The sequence below is a fragment of the Ovis canadensis genome, chromosome 15 (genome assembly GCF_042477335.2).
Source record: "Ovis canadensis isolate MfBH-ARS-UI-01 breed Bighorn chromosome 15, ARS-UI_OviCan_v2, whole genome shotgun sequence".
NCBI lineage: Eukaryota > Metazoa > Chordata > Mammalia > Artiodactyla > Bovidae > Ovis > Ovis canadensis.
Genome location: NC_091259.1, coordinates 61,059,020 through 61,077,310, shown reverse-complemented (window position 1 = coordinate 61,077,310; position 18,291 = coordinate 61,059,020). Strand labels below are relative to the sequence as shown.

At 40.5% G+C, this 18,291-nt stretch overlaps 1 protein-coding gene across 1 annotated transcript in view; it reads right to left on the bottom strand.

The window, feature by feature from the left end:
* RNF169 (ring finger protein 169) overlaps nt 1-17,953 on the bottom strand; it is an 88,175-nt gene extending 70,222 nt beyond the window's left edge. The window contains exon 1 of the mRNA XM_069553091.1: nt 16,382-17,953. Within this exon, the coding sequence (XP_069409192.1) occupies nt 16,382-16,883 (502 nt within the window). The 5' untranslated portion in view covers nt 16,884-17,953. The remainder of the gene's footprint in view (nt 1-16,381) is intronic.
* Between the last annotated feature and the right edge of the window lie 338 nt (nt 17,954-18,291).

Sequence of the window (18,291 nt, the reverse complement as noted above, 5' to 3'; positions counted from 1 at the left end):
CTGGGTCAGCACAGTCAGAGCATGAGGCACACCATACAAGGGGCCACAAAAGCAGACGTCGGTACAGGACTGCTGCAGAGACAAAGGTCCTGCAGATCGAGACCATGTGGCCGTCTCCATCACTATATCCACAACCGCACTGGTAAACATGCCTTTGGGCTTAATTTCCGCTCTTAAGAGTGTAGGATGTGGAACCATATCAACCTGCATTCAAATCTACTATACACTGGATTTGTATCTACCAGTATTTACCCTTGTGAAGCCTGTTTCTTCGTCCATAAAATGGGAGTAATACCTACCTAACAGTAATACCTACCTTATCATCTAATCTTCCAGTACTTTCTTGGTAAAGACTCTTATGTTAAATGGTAGCCTAACTGACCTGTCTCTAAGACTCTTTTTCTATCTCTCTCCAATACTGCTTTCCTAGTTCTTTACAGAGATCTGACCCTATCATCCTCCTACTTAATAACTTTCATTGGCTTCCCTCTGCCTCCAAGATTTATAAACAAGACCAAGACACTCACTCCAGCCACATTTCCACATCCCAACAGTCTCCCCTTCCCAGTCTTCACACAATCACTGTTCCCAGATATGCCAGACCCAGTCTCTCTCTGACTGTACACATGACACTTTCTCTTCCCACAGTGTTTTTTCTCTTTTTCACTATAATTAGTTCAAAGCCCTGTTTATTGATCTCTCTTCTGTAGGCCCTCGCAACATTCTGCACTTAGCTCAGTATTGGCAGGACTTATTATCTGTGTTATAATTACTTGTTTCTGCCTCTGATTCCTCAAACTAGGAGATTTTCTTGAACCCATGGGGATGATCTCTAGGTATAGTACATATAAAATAGCGATTTAAATTTTTTTGTTGTTGACTGAACCAGTGATAAAGTGCTTTAATGCCAGGACCACTTTGTACGAAGTTCTTTTAAAGAATTTGTTGTCTGAAAGAAGATCAATTTGTAAAGTTTTTCTTTATAATGAAGGCAAAGGTAAACTTTTGAACCTGCGTCTCATATGTCTCCTGCTTTGGCAGGTGGATTCTCTTTACCACCAACGCGACCCGGGAAGCCCAGGTAAACTTCAGTAGAGTCAAAGTCAACTTCAAATTAACAGAGCTCAGTCTTTTGAGGTTTTACCATAATAGTTTTACAGAAACAAACACTAGATGGAACATAAGAAAAATGGCAAGACGTCAGTAAAGGGAAAATAGTTCCACTGCTATTTAGAAAAATGAAAACCAAAACTGGGTAAAAGTTGTCTTCAAGCTGAAAAGTTTAATTGTACACACCTCTGATGAGGAAGACTGGCTTAATAGCAATTCATGAAAAAAAAAAAAAAGAAGTTCTATTGCCTACAATTTCAGGATATGCAAGGCCAATGCAACTTTTGGCAGTATTAATAAGAATTTAGCATCCTAGAGCTTCCCTGGTGGCTCAGTGGTAAAGATTCTGTCTGCCAACACAGGAGATACAGGTTTGATCCTTGGTCTGTGAAGATCCCACATGTTGCAGAGCAACTAAGCCCGCACGTCACAACTACTGAACCTGTGCCCTAGAGCTCAGGCACCGCAACTACTGAGCCCATGTGCCCTCAAGCCTAGAGCCCGTGCTCCACAAAAGAAGCCACAGTGACGAGAAGCCCAGGCACCACAACTAGAGAGTAGCCTCCACTTGCCACAACTAGAGAAAGGCTCATGCAGCAACGAAGACCAAAAACAGCCAAAAATATAATAAGTAAAATTATTTTAAAAATAAAAAATAGAACCAGTTGTTATATGATTTTTTTAAAAAAAGAATTTAATGGAGTATTACTCGGCCATTAAAAAGAATACATTTAAATCAGTTCTAATGAGATGGATGAAACTGGAGCCTATTATACAGAGTGAAGTAAGCCAGAAAGAAAAACACCAATATAGTATACTAACGCATATATATGGAATTTAGAAAGATGGTAATGATAACCCTGTATACAAGACAGCAAGAGACACAGATGTACACAACAGTCTTTTGGACTCTGTGGGAGAGGGAGAGGGTGGGATGATTTGGGAGAATGGCATTGAAACATGTATGATATCATATATGAAACGAATCGCCAGTCCAATTTTGATGCATGATACTGGATGCTTGGGGCTGGTGCACTGGGACGACCCAGAGGGATGGTACAGGGAGGGAGTAGGGAGGGGGGTTCAGGATGGGGAACACGTGTATATCTGTGGTGGATTCATGTCAATGTATAGCAAAACCAATACAATATTGTAAAGTAATTAACCTCCAATTAAAATAAATAAATTTATATTAAAAAACAAACAAAAATAAATAAATAAAATCAATTCTGATTCCCCCCCAAAAAAAGAATTTAGCACCCAGATGGAGAAACAGTAAACCCCACTACTTTTTTTCTTTTGCACTGGTCAGGCATTATTTAAAGCATGAGGGTCAATTCTAAGTGGCGTTTTTAAAGATGAGCAGAAGGGTAAAGGAATCATGATATATAATCAAAAATATTTTAAAGGATTTTTTAAGAACTTTTTAATGTATTAAACGTTTACTGAGTATCTAACACAGTCTAGGTACCATGTTAAGTGCCGAATACACAAAGACATAGTCCCTGACCTCAAAGAGTTCAGTGTAATGCCAGAGACAGACACACAAACAAGGAACTGAAATCCAGTGACATGACCAATACACATACTTGCATGGTGGCACAAAGGAAGGTAATCAACTCTTTTATGAGAAAAAATTCAGAGTACTTGTTTCACCTGAGTATAACCTGACAGAAGGAAGGAAGAATACTCAAGGCAGACAAAAGGTCAAAAAGGTTTCAAAAAGCATTCTATATTACAAGAACTCTAAGTAATGTAGTGAAAGTGAAGTTGCTCAGTCGTGTTCGACTCTTTGCGACCCCGTGGACTGTACCCCACCAGGCTCCTCTGTCCATGGGATTCTTCAGGCAAGAATACTGGAGTGGGTTGCCATTTCCTTCTCCAGGGGATCTTCCCGACCCAGGGACTGAACCCAGCTCTCCTGCATTGCAGGCAGACACTTTAACCTCTGAGCCACCAGGGAAGACAAGTAATGTGGTATGACCAGAATATGGGAAAGGAAGATAGAAGACCAGAGGGATGAATTTGAGAAATTTAACCTAAAACTTTAGATGGACACAATCCTGGCCTTTAAATATCTGAATACCGAAACTAAAGAAGAATGTCTTGATTCACTGGAAACTTAACCTTCAAACACTGGACAGTAATGAGTACAGAGTCACTGGTTTGGGAGAAATATCCCGATACACGTATAAGTTCTATCTGCCCCTGGTATTCTAGAACTCATCCCTAATTACTGAGAGCGAACATCATTCCAGATGTTTTATTGGTCTTTCAGATTCCCTTTTTTGTGAAATGTCTATTCAAATTCCCTCACCATTTTACTAATGAGGCGTTTGTCATAATGATTTGTAGTTCTTCATGTATTTTGGACATTAATTTTGGTTGGTTATTATGTTGGAAATATCTTCTCCCATGCTGTGGTTCATCTCCCTACTTTATCTTTTATCACACGAAGTTTTTAATGTGACCAAATTATTAATATTTTCCTTTATTCTGCATTTCCTATTTGTATAAAGAATTTTTCCTATCCCATTATAGATACTCTTGGTATATTCTAAGTTTTATAGCTTGACCTTTTGCTATCCATTTGCTATTAACTTTTTGTGTATGGTGTGAAGTAAAGATTTTTTCTTGTTCTCTATAAGCTAACCATCCACAACTGAAAATAACTTTGCCCCACTGATTTGTAATGCCACCTGTCATGTATCAAATTCAAATATATGAGGACATATTACTAGACTCTTCAATTACTTTTTTGGGCCTGTTAACTACTTTTTTGGGCCTGTTCAGTGTTCTTGGCCACTAATCATTTGTATTGACAAATTCCACTAAAAAAATTAAAATAAAAAAAAATCCCACTTATTCCAAGTGTTCTAGCTTTTACAGTTAATAAATGAACAATAAATACTATCAAATGCTCTTACGGTAAAGCGTCTGCCCACAATATGGGAGACCCGGGTCCAATCCCTGGGTTGGGAAGATCTCCTGGAGAAGGAAATGGCAACCCACTCCAGTACTCTTGCCTGGAAAATCCTATGGACGGAGGAGCTTGTTAGGCTACCGTCCACGGGGTCGCAAAGAGTCGGACACGACTAAGCGACTTCACCTCACTTCAAGCATCTACTGAGATGATCATATGGTTTCACTCTTAATTTATCAACATGGTAAATTACATTAGTCTTAATATTAAGCTGAACTCTCATTCCCAGAATACTACTACTTGATTGTGATTGTGATTGAAATTAGACTACTAGACTAGTGCAGATTTCACTTGGACTGGCCTCTTTTATTCCTTTCTATATTGTCTTTGTGTAATTTTGATATCACACTGTAAAAGCCCCCTGAAATGAGTCTAGAAACATTTTTTATTCTCTGGAATAGTCTGTACAAGGATTATCCATCTGTCTATATCTGAATAACCTGTAAAACCATCTGTGCCTTGTGTTCCTTTAATAGAATCTTTTCCTGCTTTTTACTATAAAAATGTCTCAAACATTAGAGACCAGTACAATGAGCCCCAACATATTCATCACCCAGCTTCAACAGTCAATCCACTGTCAATCTTATTTCATCTATTTCCCTAATTGTGCTTGTCCTCTCTCCCCTTGAATGAATTATTTTGAAGAAATCCCAGATACCATATCATCTAACTTCTAAACTTAGCATCTCTTAAAAATAATGACTCTTTAAAATATGTAACCAGAAAACTGCCACATTAAAAATCTGGTAACTTTTAATACCAACATCCAGTCAGTATTCAAAATCGAACAAATATTTTTATAGTTTTTCAAATAAGAATCCAAATTAGTCCATACACTTAAATTGGTGGCATCTTTTAATCGGCAGGTTTTCCTTTTTTTAGTTTTGGCTGTACTGGGTTTTCGTTGGTGCGCTCGGGCTTTCTCTAGTTGGGATAAGCAGAAGCTACTCTGTTGCAGTGTGTGGGTTTTCATTGTGGTGGCTTCTGTTGCAAAACATGGGTTTTAAAAAATCCTGATATTTACAGTCATATTTCCTGCTTCATTTCTAATATTATTTATGCTTTCTTTTCTTTTTCCTTGATCAATCTTGCCTGAGATTTGTCTATAATACAGAACCTATATTAATATTTTCAGTGAATTAGATGTGGGGTTTATTAATCCTCTTCAAAAAAGCAGAGAGATTCCAAAAAAACATCTACTTCTGCTTTATTGACTATGCCAAAGCCTTTGACTGTGTGGATTACAACAAACTGTGGAAAATTCTTCAAGAGATGGGAATACCAGACGACCTGACCCTGCCTCCTGAGAAATCTGTATGTAGGTCAGGAAGCAACAGTTAGAACTGGACATGGAACAACAGACTGGTTCCAAATCAGGAAAGGAGTATGTCAAGGCTGTATATTGTCACCCTGCTTATTTAACTGATATGCAGAGTACATCATGAGAAATGCTGGACTGGATGAAGCACAAGCACAAGATGGCTGGGAGAAATATCAATAACTTCAGATATGCTGATGACACCACCCTTATGGCAGAAAATGAAAAAGAACTAAAGAGCCTCTCGATGAAAATGAAAGACGAGAGGGAAATTTGACTTAAAACTCAACATTCAAAAAACTAAGATTGTGGCATCTGGTCCCATCACTTCATGGTAAATAGTTGGGTAAACAATGGAAACAGTGAAAGACTTTATTTTGGGGGCTCCAAAATCACTGCAGATGGTGATTGCAGCCATGAAATTAAAACACGCCTGCTCCTTGGAAGAAAAGTTATGACCAATCTAGGCAGCATATTAAATAGCAGAGACATTACTTTGCCAACAAAGGTCTGTCTAGTTAAAGCTATGGATTTTCCAGTCGTCATGTATGGATGTAAGAGCTGCACTATAAAGCTGAGCACCAAAGAATTGATGCTTTTGAACTGTGGTGTTGGAGAAGACTCTTGAGAGTCCCTTGGATTACAAGGAGATCCCACCAGTCCATCCTAAAGGAAATCAGTTGTGAATATTCATTGGAAGGTCTGATGTTGAAGCTGAAACTCCAATACTTTGGCCACCTGATGCAAAGAGCTGACTCATTGGAAAAGACTCTGATGCTGGGAAAGATTGAAGGCAGGAGGAGAAGGGGATGACAGAGGGTGAGATGGTTGGATGGCATCACCGACTCAATGGACATGAGTTTGAGTGAACTCCGGGAGTTGGTGATGGACAGGGAGGCCTGGGATGCTGCAGTCCACAGGGTTGCAAAGAGTCAGACACGACTGAGCTGAACCCTCTTCACTGTTTTCTACTCTACTAATTTCTATTCTTATCTTTATTCTTTCCTATCTTCTACTTCCTTTGGGTTTAATCTGTGACTTTTCTAGCTTCTTCAGTTGGCCACTTAACTAAGTAATTTTCAGCTTTTCTTCTATTCAAAAACCTGGGACATCAATTTTTTCATATTAATATTGCTGAAATTGGGATATTTCTTACAATTAGCCTTACAATCACTGTCAGGAAACAGTGATGGTGCCACTGTCACTGCTTATATATGTACTAACATAAACAATAAGCTCACAAAAGTAGCAGTTATTTGGTAGTTCTCTCTGGTGGCATGACTAGACTTGTAATTTCTCAATGTTAGTCAACAAACCTTTACAGACCATCTGAGAAAGAACTATGAGTCTCACCTGAAAACGTTCTGTTGATACCTTCTGGCCAGTTCAACAAAACATCAGAATCAAAACTGGATGGGTGTCAGCAGTTTGAAGAAAATGCTGGGGATCGCTTAAGAAATGTTCTTCACCAATGCTTTCAATGACATAGTGAGCAATACTATATAGGAAAACACAAACCTCTATGACTCCACCAGTGATTTGGAAAATCAGACTGTGAATATGAAGTCACAGGAACATTCTAATTTATTACTTCATGTCCTTTTATAAATCTGTGTATGAGTGATATGCTAAATCTATCTCTAAGTAAACTTAAGAGTTCTTTCAGTAAGTAAAAAGTTTAAAAGTCTAAGTGATAGAAAAGCACTGTATTTGGAAAGCAACAGTCCATCTGCTGATGATGACATCTTAAGATTTAATGAAATATGATATAGGCACTTATATTTATCCCAGACCAGGGATAGAACCCATGTTACCCTGCATTCACAGAGAGATTCTTATCCACTGTACCATCAGGGAAGTCCAATCCATACATTTTTTGTTTATTTTTGCTTTTCATTTTAAAAATAACAAGTTAGGAGGTGAGGGGAATCAGTCATATCAATATTTGTCATTAGTTTCTAATTTTATTGTATTAGGGTCAGAAAACATGGATTATATATTAAGCTCTGGTATTTGATGAAATGTTTTGTGCCTAGTTACATAAATATTTTACATTTGATTAAAGAGAATGTATAGTCTTTAATTTGGGAAGTGTATGGTTCTATATATGTATAGTAGATCAAGTTATACATTGTATTTTTAGTGGTTATGCTTAAATTTTTAATATGCATTTGACTGAAAGCCTAAAGTTAATCAATATCTCTATCCTCCTCCTGAACTATATATAACTCTTTAATGCTGACCACTTTCCCTCCCAGCTTATACTTTTATCATCTGGTATTTTAGTTCTACTTTAGTTTTAGCCCCCACAAATCAACCATAATTATTTTTGTTTTATACAGTCAATGCTTAGTTTACCTATCAATTTCTTTGTTCATCATGATTTCTTGTATCCTATTCTCTCCTCTAAGTTACATTTCTTTCTTTCAGAAGTGGGTACTTTTACGTAATAGTTGTTTCAGAAACAGTACGGTAAATTCTCCGTATTTTTGTTCATCTGAAAATACTTTTGATTTCACTCTTGAATGATAACTCAGCTGAGTATGAAATTCAGATCTCTCTCAGTACTTGGAAGACATTAGTCAGTCTTCTAGTTTCTCTTATAAAGAGACATCTGCTCTCAGTCTGGTTCTTGGTCCTCTGGCTTTCCTTTTTGGTTGCTTTTAAAGTGTCTCTGGTGTTGCAGTTTCATTGCAATGTATTTAGTTGTGGGAGTTGTTTTGGATTGCTTGTTTAATCCTTGCTAGGCTCTCATGGATGAAATGATTGGATAGCATCACCAACTCAATGGATATGGGTTTGGGTGAACTCCGGGACTTGGTGATGGACAGGGAGGCCTGGCATGCTGTGGTTCATGAGGTCGCAGAGTCGAACATGACTGATGAACTGAGGTTCTCATGAACCTTAAACTTAAAACTTCACTGTCTTTTATTAATTCCAAAAAATTCTCATCTCTTTTAATTCCATGTCTCCCTCATTTTTCTCCTTCTGAAATTGCTGTTAGATGTTAGGTCTTGTTCCATTTTTCATTTCCCTACCTCTTTCATATTTTTCTTCGTCTTACTATTCTGCATTCTCAGGATTTCCTCATACCTAACTCCAGGCTTACTATTTTCTCTTCATCTGTGTAAACCACTGCTTATCTGTTGTTGTTCAGTCGGTAAGTCGTGTCTGATTCTTTGCAACCAGTGGACTGCAGCACGCCAGGCTTTCCTGTCCTTCACTATCTCCCAGAGTTTGCTCAGATTCATGTCCATTGAGTTGGTGCTGCTATCTATACATCTATCCTCTGCCATACTCTTGTCTTCAGTCTCTCCCAGCATCAGGGTCTTTCTGAATGAGTCAGCTCTTTGCCTCAGGTGGCCGAAGTATTGGAGCTACAGCATCAATTCTTCCAATGAATATTCAGGGTTTTTTTTTTAACCTCTCTGATTATATTATTATGTTTCTTTTCAAAGATATGTTTCATGTCTTATTCATTTATTGGGCTGCAATTTTTAATGTCTTTCATCACTTAAAATAGGCTAATTTAAATTACCTTTCAAACTGCTATTCTACTATTCCAGTTCTTAGAGCTACCATCCTGCTTGTTTTATCTACTGATTCTCATTTGTGGTAGAAAATGGTTTTCTTGTGTGTCACTTTTAATTATAAATTTATCTTCTGCTGGGTTTATTCTTCTGCGAGAATTCCTTGTGGCCCAGGATATGGGAATACTCCTTCAAGTCTTTCCTTTCTCCAGATGATCCAGGCATATCACTAGCTTGAAGCTAGCTTTTATATTAATTTCTCAGCATGGAGATACCTGAACCGTATAATATAAACTCAGGTCCCAAACATGAACAAGGCATAGATCTTGTACTTCAATTCCTCAGAGAAGCTTTTTTCTGTTTTCTCTTTGTATACAGTCCAGGCAAACCAAGCCAAGATTTCTTATTAACAATATTTGTGTTAGTGGGAAGATTTTTCTTTATCTCACCTTTCACCTAGGATGCAGCACATCAAGAATCCCAGCTTGATGAAAAAGTCTTGGTTTTGGTTCCTTCTTCCACACAGTTAAAACTCAATTATTAGGAATAAAAAGCCAGAAATAACCCTTCACTCCATTCCTTCATCCTTGTCCAGGGCAACACAGCATGAGCTCAAGGGCTTAATGAAGTTCTGGGTTTTAGTTCCTTTTTTGGGGGGGGAACGTAGATATCTTTCTGTCTTTCCTGCAAACTCAGAAATGCATTTAATTTAAAAGAACTGTTGTTTATCACCCAGCTTTTCTGGATACCTGTAGCAACAGGTAAAAGAAAATTTGCTAAAAGAAATTCGGGATCTCCAATCCATTTGCTACATTATTCCCTATAGGAGTGATCTCTCTAAAATGCAAAGATGTGCTCCTCTTTCAAACTCTTCCTAGCATGGCATTCAGAGTCCACTATTATCCAGTAACTGCTTATTTCTGCAATTCTGCCTCCCTCCACTCTCCCACACATACTCTGTGCTCAAAAACTATCCATATTTGCAATCCCCACAACTCTCCTTTTGTTTCATACTATGCTTTTTTATTAGGGCTTCCCTAGTGGCTCAGAGAGAAGGCGATGGCACCCCACTCCAGCACTCTTGCCTGGAAAATCCCATGGGCGGAGGAGCCTGGTAGGCTGCAGTCCATGGGGTCCCTAAGAGTCAGACACGACTGAGTGACTTCACTTTCACTTTTCACTTTCACGCATTGGAGAAGGAAATGGCAATCCACTCCAGTGTTCTTGCATGGAGAATCCCAAGGACGGGGGAGCCTGGTGGGCTGCCGTCTATGGGGTCGCACAGAGTCGGACACGACTGAAGTGACTTAGCAGCAGCAGCACTGGCTCAGATGGTAAAGCGTCTGCCTGCAATGTGGGAGACCAGGGTTCGATCCCTGGGTTGAGAAGATCCCCTGGAGACAGAAAAGGCAAGCCATTCCAGTACTCTTGCCTGGAAAATCCCATGGAAGGAGGAGCCTGGTAGGCTACAGTCCACGTGGTCGCAAACAGTCGGACGCGACTGGGTGACTTCAATGCTTTTAAATGTATTGGTTCCTCTCACTTTTATCCTGCCTTCATCCACCTACTTAATACTCATGGTCAAGTGTCTGCCTTTCACTGAAGCCACTAGTGACCCACCTAAGCTAGGTTCTCTTTTTTTGTGAAAAGAGCTAACATTTGTTGAGCTCTTTAAATGTTAATAATGCACTGAAATAATTCAGTTAGTCTTAACAACAACCTTACAATTTTGTTATCATTACTATCTCCATTTTCAAAATGAGGAAACCAAGGTACAGAGAAGTTAAGCAAGTGCCCAAAGACAAACAGCTATAAATGGCAGACCTGGAATTTGAACACAGTGTCTCCAGATCCTGCTCCATTAACTTGCCCTATTAACATATACCATACTGCCTTCTACAATTATATCTTGCATTACAGTCACTGCATTTATTACCCCACATTCCAGCTGCATGCTTATATATCAATCTTCTTAACTACACTGACCTTAAGAGGCAGAATTATGTTTTATTTCTATTTGCAGCCTCAGTGCCTAGTACACAGAAGGCCCACCTGAAATCGTTACAAAATTAATGAATAACTGAAGGAAACATCTCCAGTCACTTTTTTAGTCTAGCCCTTATTCATCTATTGTCTGAACTACTAAAATAGTCCCCTAACTCCCTTCCTCCAATTTCTATTCACATTTCCTCCACACTCCAACCAACACTGTCTTTCTAAAGCATGTTATGACAATGTCATGCCATTACTTAAATATTTTCAAGGGCTCCACACTGTCTATAGGATAAAGTCCCAAATTCCTTCAGCATGACATACCATGACCTTCATGAACCAACTTCTGAAGTCTCTTCTCTGCTCCTTCCCCACTGCAGCCCCACATTCCATCTATATTTAACTTCTTGTCATCTCTGAACATGCCAAGTGCCTTCGTGCCTTTGCACATGCAGGTTCTTCTGCCAGGAATGGACATCCTCTCCTCCTTCACCTGGTGAATTCCTGCACTTTTTCCAATACATAGCGCAAGTGCCTTCCTCAAGTTTCCTCAAAAGATTGTCAGTTACCCCACTGCTCTACTCTTCCTGGCATTATGCATTTACCTACCACTTGGTATTATTATTCGATAAGGTGTGCTGCCCCAACCAGACTCTAGTCTTAAAGGACATGAACTATGTCTTATTCATCTTTTTTATTGTATTATCTTACACAAGTGTGTGCCCTAAATGCTCACCAAATTAGTGAAATGAAATTTGGCGATTTTTTCCTGCATCCTACACTAAAGCAAACTACTCAAATATAAATGAATTCAAGACAGTCAAGTCTTCTAAGATTAAATGGAAGTTAGAAAGTGGAAATATGAATGAAAAACAAATACCACCTAAATTCCTGCTCCTCAATCTTGAAGCCTATAGCATGGAGCTATTCTGTTAATGGTGATTAAGGCTTAGTTTACAAGGCAATCTTATCCTGAGTTTTAAAAAACACAAAGAATATATTTCCACATTAGTAAGACACATATGGACACTCCAATTCTGGAATATGTGTTAGTATGGATTAAAAAGTTGAGTCATTTTATACATTTTAAGACAAATCCCTTCAGACAAGGGAAATTCCTGTCCTTTTACACTACAATCACATGATTTCATTATTCACTAGTCCTAAATGCAATTTAGGTTGCACACATAGCAAACACTGTCTGCCAACTGAGTAACAAACCAGAACTACTTGCTTTTCACAGAAAGAGGAAATTTTTTTAAATGCTAAATATTAACCCTAAGTGAACGGGGAGGTTGGATGGGATAAAGGGAAGGAATAAATGGGGCACTCTTCAATATTTTTTTATTTATTCAATTTATGAAATGCATTTTAACACTACCAAGAGAAAAAAAAAATAAACTGTCAGTCTGAAAGATTCATCAGCCTTTGTCTACATTTTCTCTTCAATTATTACTCATGGCAAAAAGAAAAAGAACTGTCCTAAAAGATCTTGGTTTCAAGTACAAAGGCAGCATAATTTAGAATGATCATCCTTGATCTCAAATCAAAAGACTAAATAAATTCTTAAAATTAATTATTATCAACAAGGCGTAAATGTTCTAATAGTTGCAAATCTACCTATGTACCATGTGGTAAATTTTCTTTAAAAAAAAAAAAAATCAATGGCTCAGGGACCCCTGCTGGTGGTCTAGAGGTTAAGAATCTACCTTGCAATGCAGGGGACACAGGTTTGATCCCTGGTTGGGCAACTAAGATCCCACATGCCACAGAGCAACTAAGCCCGAGTACCAGCACTACTGAGCCCAAGTGATCCAGAGCCCACATGCCACAACTAATGCAGCCAAAGAAATAAACATTAAAAACAAAATCAATGGAGCAGGACTGTTTCTATATTTAGAATATAAGTTGTAAGAGGGAAGGATTTCTGAGTATTTCATTCACTGATGTCACCCAAGGCTCTAGAACAGTGTCTGCCACAGAGCAGACACTCATTACATATTTGCTGCCTATTGCTCAAGATGGTCCAAATACTTTATATGTCAAGACAAACAATGAGCTGCAGATCCTCAAAGAACACAAAGTTGAAGTCTAGGTTCATCTTGAAATGATCATTGACTTAGCCCTCAACACACAGGGCTGCACAAATTAACTGATATAGTATCCAAAAGCAAATTGACAATGTATACAAGAATAAAATAAAATATTTTATACAGAAGTCCTTAAGGTTCTGAACTTTAAAGACTGCCAAAAAGCTGACAAAAACAAATATATCACCAGCACAACCAAAATTTTCAACACATACAAACTCTTGCACTTTTTTTCAGAAAAAAAATTCGATTTGACTCAATTCCAAAAGAGCCACAGGGCTTCAAGAAATTTAAAAAAAAAAAAAAAACACTAAGAATTTCACTTAAATAGCAGTGATTTTACTACAAAATTTCATTTTCAGTTTTACAAAGCAGGACTACCCTTGCTTTTATCAACAGACCTAACTATGCCAAAAGAACACTACTAAGCAATATACTTCAGAATATACTGAAGTATAATGATATTGCTAATTCTATTGTTTCCCACTCAAAAAAGTGTCATGTAAATATGAAGCTGGTGTTTTTTACTTTTTTAATTAAAAGCCATCATGGGACTTCCCTGGTAGTACAGTGGATAAGAATCCGCCTGACAATGCAGAGGACACAGGTTCTACCCCTGGCCCAGGAATATTCCACATGCCACAGGGCAACTAAATCCCTATATCACAACTGCTGAGCCCAAGCACCACAATTACTGAAGTCTGAGTGCCTAGGCCCTGTGCTCTGCAACAAGAGAAGCCACCACAATGAGAACCCCCACACCAAACCAAGAGCGGTCCCTGCCTGATGCAGTAAGAGAAAGCCCACTCGCGGCAACAAAGATCGAAGGCAACTAAAAACAAATAAATAAAATAAAAGCCATCATGAATATTTAACTGTGAGTTAGGCTATGTTTTAGCCCTTATGTAAAGTTTAGCCTTTCAGCCCTTGTTATCGGCTACTAACCAACAATGACCTGGTCACTCTGTTCTGGGCTTCAGTTCTCTCTTCTGTAGAATGAGGGGCCTGGGTTAAAACAACAATTCTTAATCTTTTGCTCTGCAACCCTTTGAGAATCTGATGAAAGCTACAGGTGAACTCTTCATAAAACTGTACATAAACATTGTATAACAATTTTATAAACAATTGATAATGGCAGAACATTGGAAACAGTCTAAATATCCCCCAGTGGATGATTAAGTAAATTATATTACATCCACTCAATGAAATTCTTTGTAACTACAAGTAGAAAGAAAAAAACCTTCTATGTACTGATATGAAAAGATACCCATCATGTATTGTTTTATGAAAAAAAAAGCAAGTTACAGAACAGTAGTTATAATGCATAACCTTTTGTGTAAAAAGACCAAAAAAATAAAATAAATATATTTGAATTTCCATGTATAAGCATAAAGAAATTGGAAGAATAAACATGAATCTCTGGTGAAAATGGAAAATGAAGAAAGGGATAGGAACCTTTTCATTGTATACTTTCTTTTATTTTTGTTTGAATTGTGTGAATTGTCTATTAAAGTCTAAAATTTTAAAATATTGCACATAAACTCAAGAGATCTAGACAACCTGCTAAAGCTAGATTATTATTCCCAAACTCTGTTCAGCAATATTCTTCTATAATGTTTTGACTTAACAAGTATATAATTATATACACTCAATGATCCAACAGTAAGAACATTTAAGGAAAAATATTTTTCATAATGGTCCTTATACAAACATACAAAGTAATCGGTGGACACTCAGTGCCTCAAAACAGCCTAATTTGGAATCTCATTTTCTATCATTTTTCTTAATCACTGATACACAAATTTCTTCAAGGAAAAAGTTCGCACCAATTATCAAGTCATATGTCCGCTTACCGTTCAAATCTCAGACCTGTTATTTCACAAGGAAGCCCAAGTTTTGGAAACAAATTTCTGTTTTACTTGACCATATAAATCTATAGTACGAGTAGGAAGACCAGAGAAATATTCTCTTATTTTTTTTACCATAATCTCGGAATTTGAGGCAAATTAAACAGCATACGAGATCATCACACGCATTCACAAATTAGATGATGTTTGGGAAGTCCTTCATCTTATCTGAGCAGCAATCAGATGCAACTGGGTTTTCATCCTTGGGCAAGTTACTCAACCTCTCTTGGCCTCAGTTCCAGGTGTAAAATGGCAATAAAAGTACCTCATAAGGATGTTATTAAGCTTAAAAGGAATAGGAAGGTACACAGAAAGTAAGACAGAAAATAAAAGGTATCCTAGGATAGCGGCAGGTGTCTGACTGCCTGAATCAAAACAGACTGCATTCTGGAACCTGTAGTTTTTAGGGACTGCACTTTCATATGCAAGCAATGCCTCTTTTTCCCTACTGAAAATAACACATGGCAGAATTCCCGACCCCAAAGATGCAAATATCTGGCTTTTCCTAATTATGTTTCTCGAAAAATCTCTTCCTGGGTAAGCTTTTATCAAAGAACTCTAGCTGTTGTGTTGACTGGATATGTCTGAATCCTAAGTTATAACATAATTTTGTTTTGTGTTTTCAACAGGGCACTTTCTATGTCAAGCTCAGCACCAGACTGGCAGGCTGCTGGGGGGTGGGGAGGGGAGGCAAAGCCGTCGAAGGCAACAACAGTCCTTCAACAGACCTGTAACTGGCAGGAAAATAGTAGGAAACTTACACTGCCATGGAGACAGAAGCAGCCGCAGCCAACCAGTCTCGACTTTCAAAACTTTTAAACCCCATCCGTCTTCTTTTGCAGAGCACTACTGGAGCTTATTATTAGTATTATTATAAATATAAATAGCAGTTACTTATTACTTCTCTACATGCCAAGCTCTTGCTAAGCATATGTTTTTCAAGATTCTGTGAAAATTGCACATCTGAGCTCATACTCTCAACCCACTCTACCCTCAAGTCTGAAAAGCTCCCTTCACATCCTCAAAATCAATCTGCCCCCTAAACTTCGTATACTCCACACCTCTCACAGACCCACTCAGGCCCAGGAGTCACATCTTCACAAGCCCAAGCTCTTCACCCAACATTAAACCAAGCACTTCTCGGAACCTCCACAGCCCCTGCGAAGTTTGGTACCCTCCTCCACTCACCAATTCCAATCTGGCCCTAACTTGTTCCAAGAAATGCTACGACTCCCTCCAAACTTCTGACTCCAAACCTATCGTGCCTGTACTTCATTCCGAAGTTCAAAATTCAGAAACACAAACTGAATCTGGGCAGAGCCCGGTTCCAACCCCACGAGAACTCTTTACACCCGCTCGAGCAGGGCCTGGGACCCTCCACCCTCTAAGCAGGCCAGGCCGGGGCGCGGCGGCCTCGCTCCGGACCCCAACGGGAGGAGGGAAAGCTCCACCTGGCTCCGCGGGCGCGGCGCGCGACTCCAGCTCCGGCCTGGGCCCCGCGGCGGCCGCGCCCCCGTCCCGACGCGGGCGGCAGCGCTCCGGTGGGCCGCGGCGGGCGCGCTCGCCCAGCACCTCCGCGTCGGCCTGCCAGTCGTCGCGGGCCCGACGGCGGGCCCAGCCCGCTCCGCGGGCGCGGCAGCGCGGGCAACGCGGGCCCGCCGCGTCGGCAGCGCGTTGGGCGCAGCCTCGGCACAGCGAGTGACCGCACGGCAGGGCCGCCGCCTCCCCCGGGGTCTCTAGGCACCCGGCGCAGTCCGACTCCTCCGGCCGCGGCGGTGACGGCGGCTGCAGCAACGGTGGCGGCAACACCAGCAGCGCGGGGCCAGCGGCAGGGCCCGAGGTCCCCGTTTTGGCTGCCGCCATCTCGTCACAGCGTCCCCGCCGACCCCGCCGACTCAGAGCTGCCGCCGCCGCCGCGGAAGAAGCCCGAGTACTCGGACCTGCCGCCGCCATCTTGTTTCCCGTTTGTAGGGAGAGTCCGTTGCGAGGGAGAAGAGTAGAGGGCGGGGCAGTGGGCGGTGGGCAGCCCTGTATGCATATTCATGAGGGGCGGGGCCCCGGGCGCGTTCTCCCCGGGTCGGGTTGGCGGGAGGTGAAACCTCATTAATATTTATTAGTCACCCTTCATCTGGGGCTTCCCTGGCGGCTCAGAGGTTAAAGGGTCTGCCTGCAAAGCGGGAGATCTGGGTTCAGTCCATGGGTCGGGAAGATCCCCTGGAGAAGGAAATGGCAACCCGCTCCAGTATTCTTGCCTGGAGAATTCCATGGACGGAGGAGCCTAGTAGGTTACAGTCCACGGGGTCGCAGAGTCGGACACGACTGAGCGACTTCACTTTCACTACCTTTTATATATCTGGTCCTCGGCCTTGCTTTTCAGTCTTTGCCACTTCCTCTTAGCTGAGCCAAATCACGTTGAGAACTGAAAGGATTTATTTGGAAACTCTGAGCGATATTGAACTTTATGAAGCTATTACACTCATTTATCCTGCAGTATCCTGATAACTAAGGCTACAGAGAGTGAGGACTATGTGAATTACCCAGAACCCTGCCTCAGTGCTTCATTTATTGTGAGGTTAGCTGTTGTGACTTGAGTCTAGCCCTACTAGCAGCTTCTTGTCAGTTCACACCTCAGTATACACTCTCTTCAGATTCCTTCCTGAAACTCCCCTCCTTTGGCTGGGAAAAAACACAGTTTCCTTGATTTTTTTTTTTTTTTTCTGCCCTCAGCTCTTTTTCAGACTCTTTCTTGAGTCCTCCCTCTTGTTTTAGGGGCATAAGTGGGGTTATTCCTCGAGGCTCAGACCTCAGTCCTCTTCTCTTCTCACTCCTTTCCGTGTATTGCCCCCTGCTCCCAGCCCCTACCCCTACCCTATGTCACATTTTCTTCCAGCTGAAACTCCTGAATTGATACTTTCGGTCCAGACCTCCTGAGTCCAGCCCTGCATAGTCGACTGTCTGATGGAAACATAGTTTTGGATGTCTGCATCCCTCATGTACCAAACTAAAGTCACTGTCTTCCACCCTCCTTTCAACAGCTTTTCTGATTTGCCTCATTCTAGTTCAGTTCAGTCGCTCAGTCATGTCCGACTCTTTGTGACCCCATGAACCACTGCACGCCAGGCCTCCCTGTCCATCACCAACTCCTGGAGTCCACCCAAACCCATGTCCATCGAGTCAGTGATGCCATCCAACCATCTCATCCTCTGTCGTCCCCTTCTCCTCCTGCTCTCAATCTTCGCCAGCATCAGGGTCTTTTCCAGTGAGGCAGCTCTTCACATCAGGTGGCCAAAGTATTGGAGTTTCAGCTTTAACATCAGTCCTTCCAATGAACACCCAAGACTGATCTCCTTTAGGATGGACT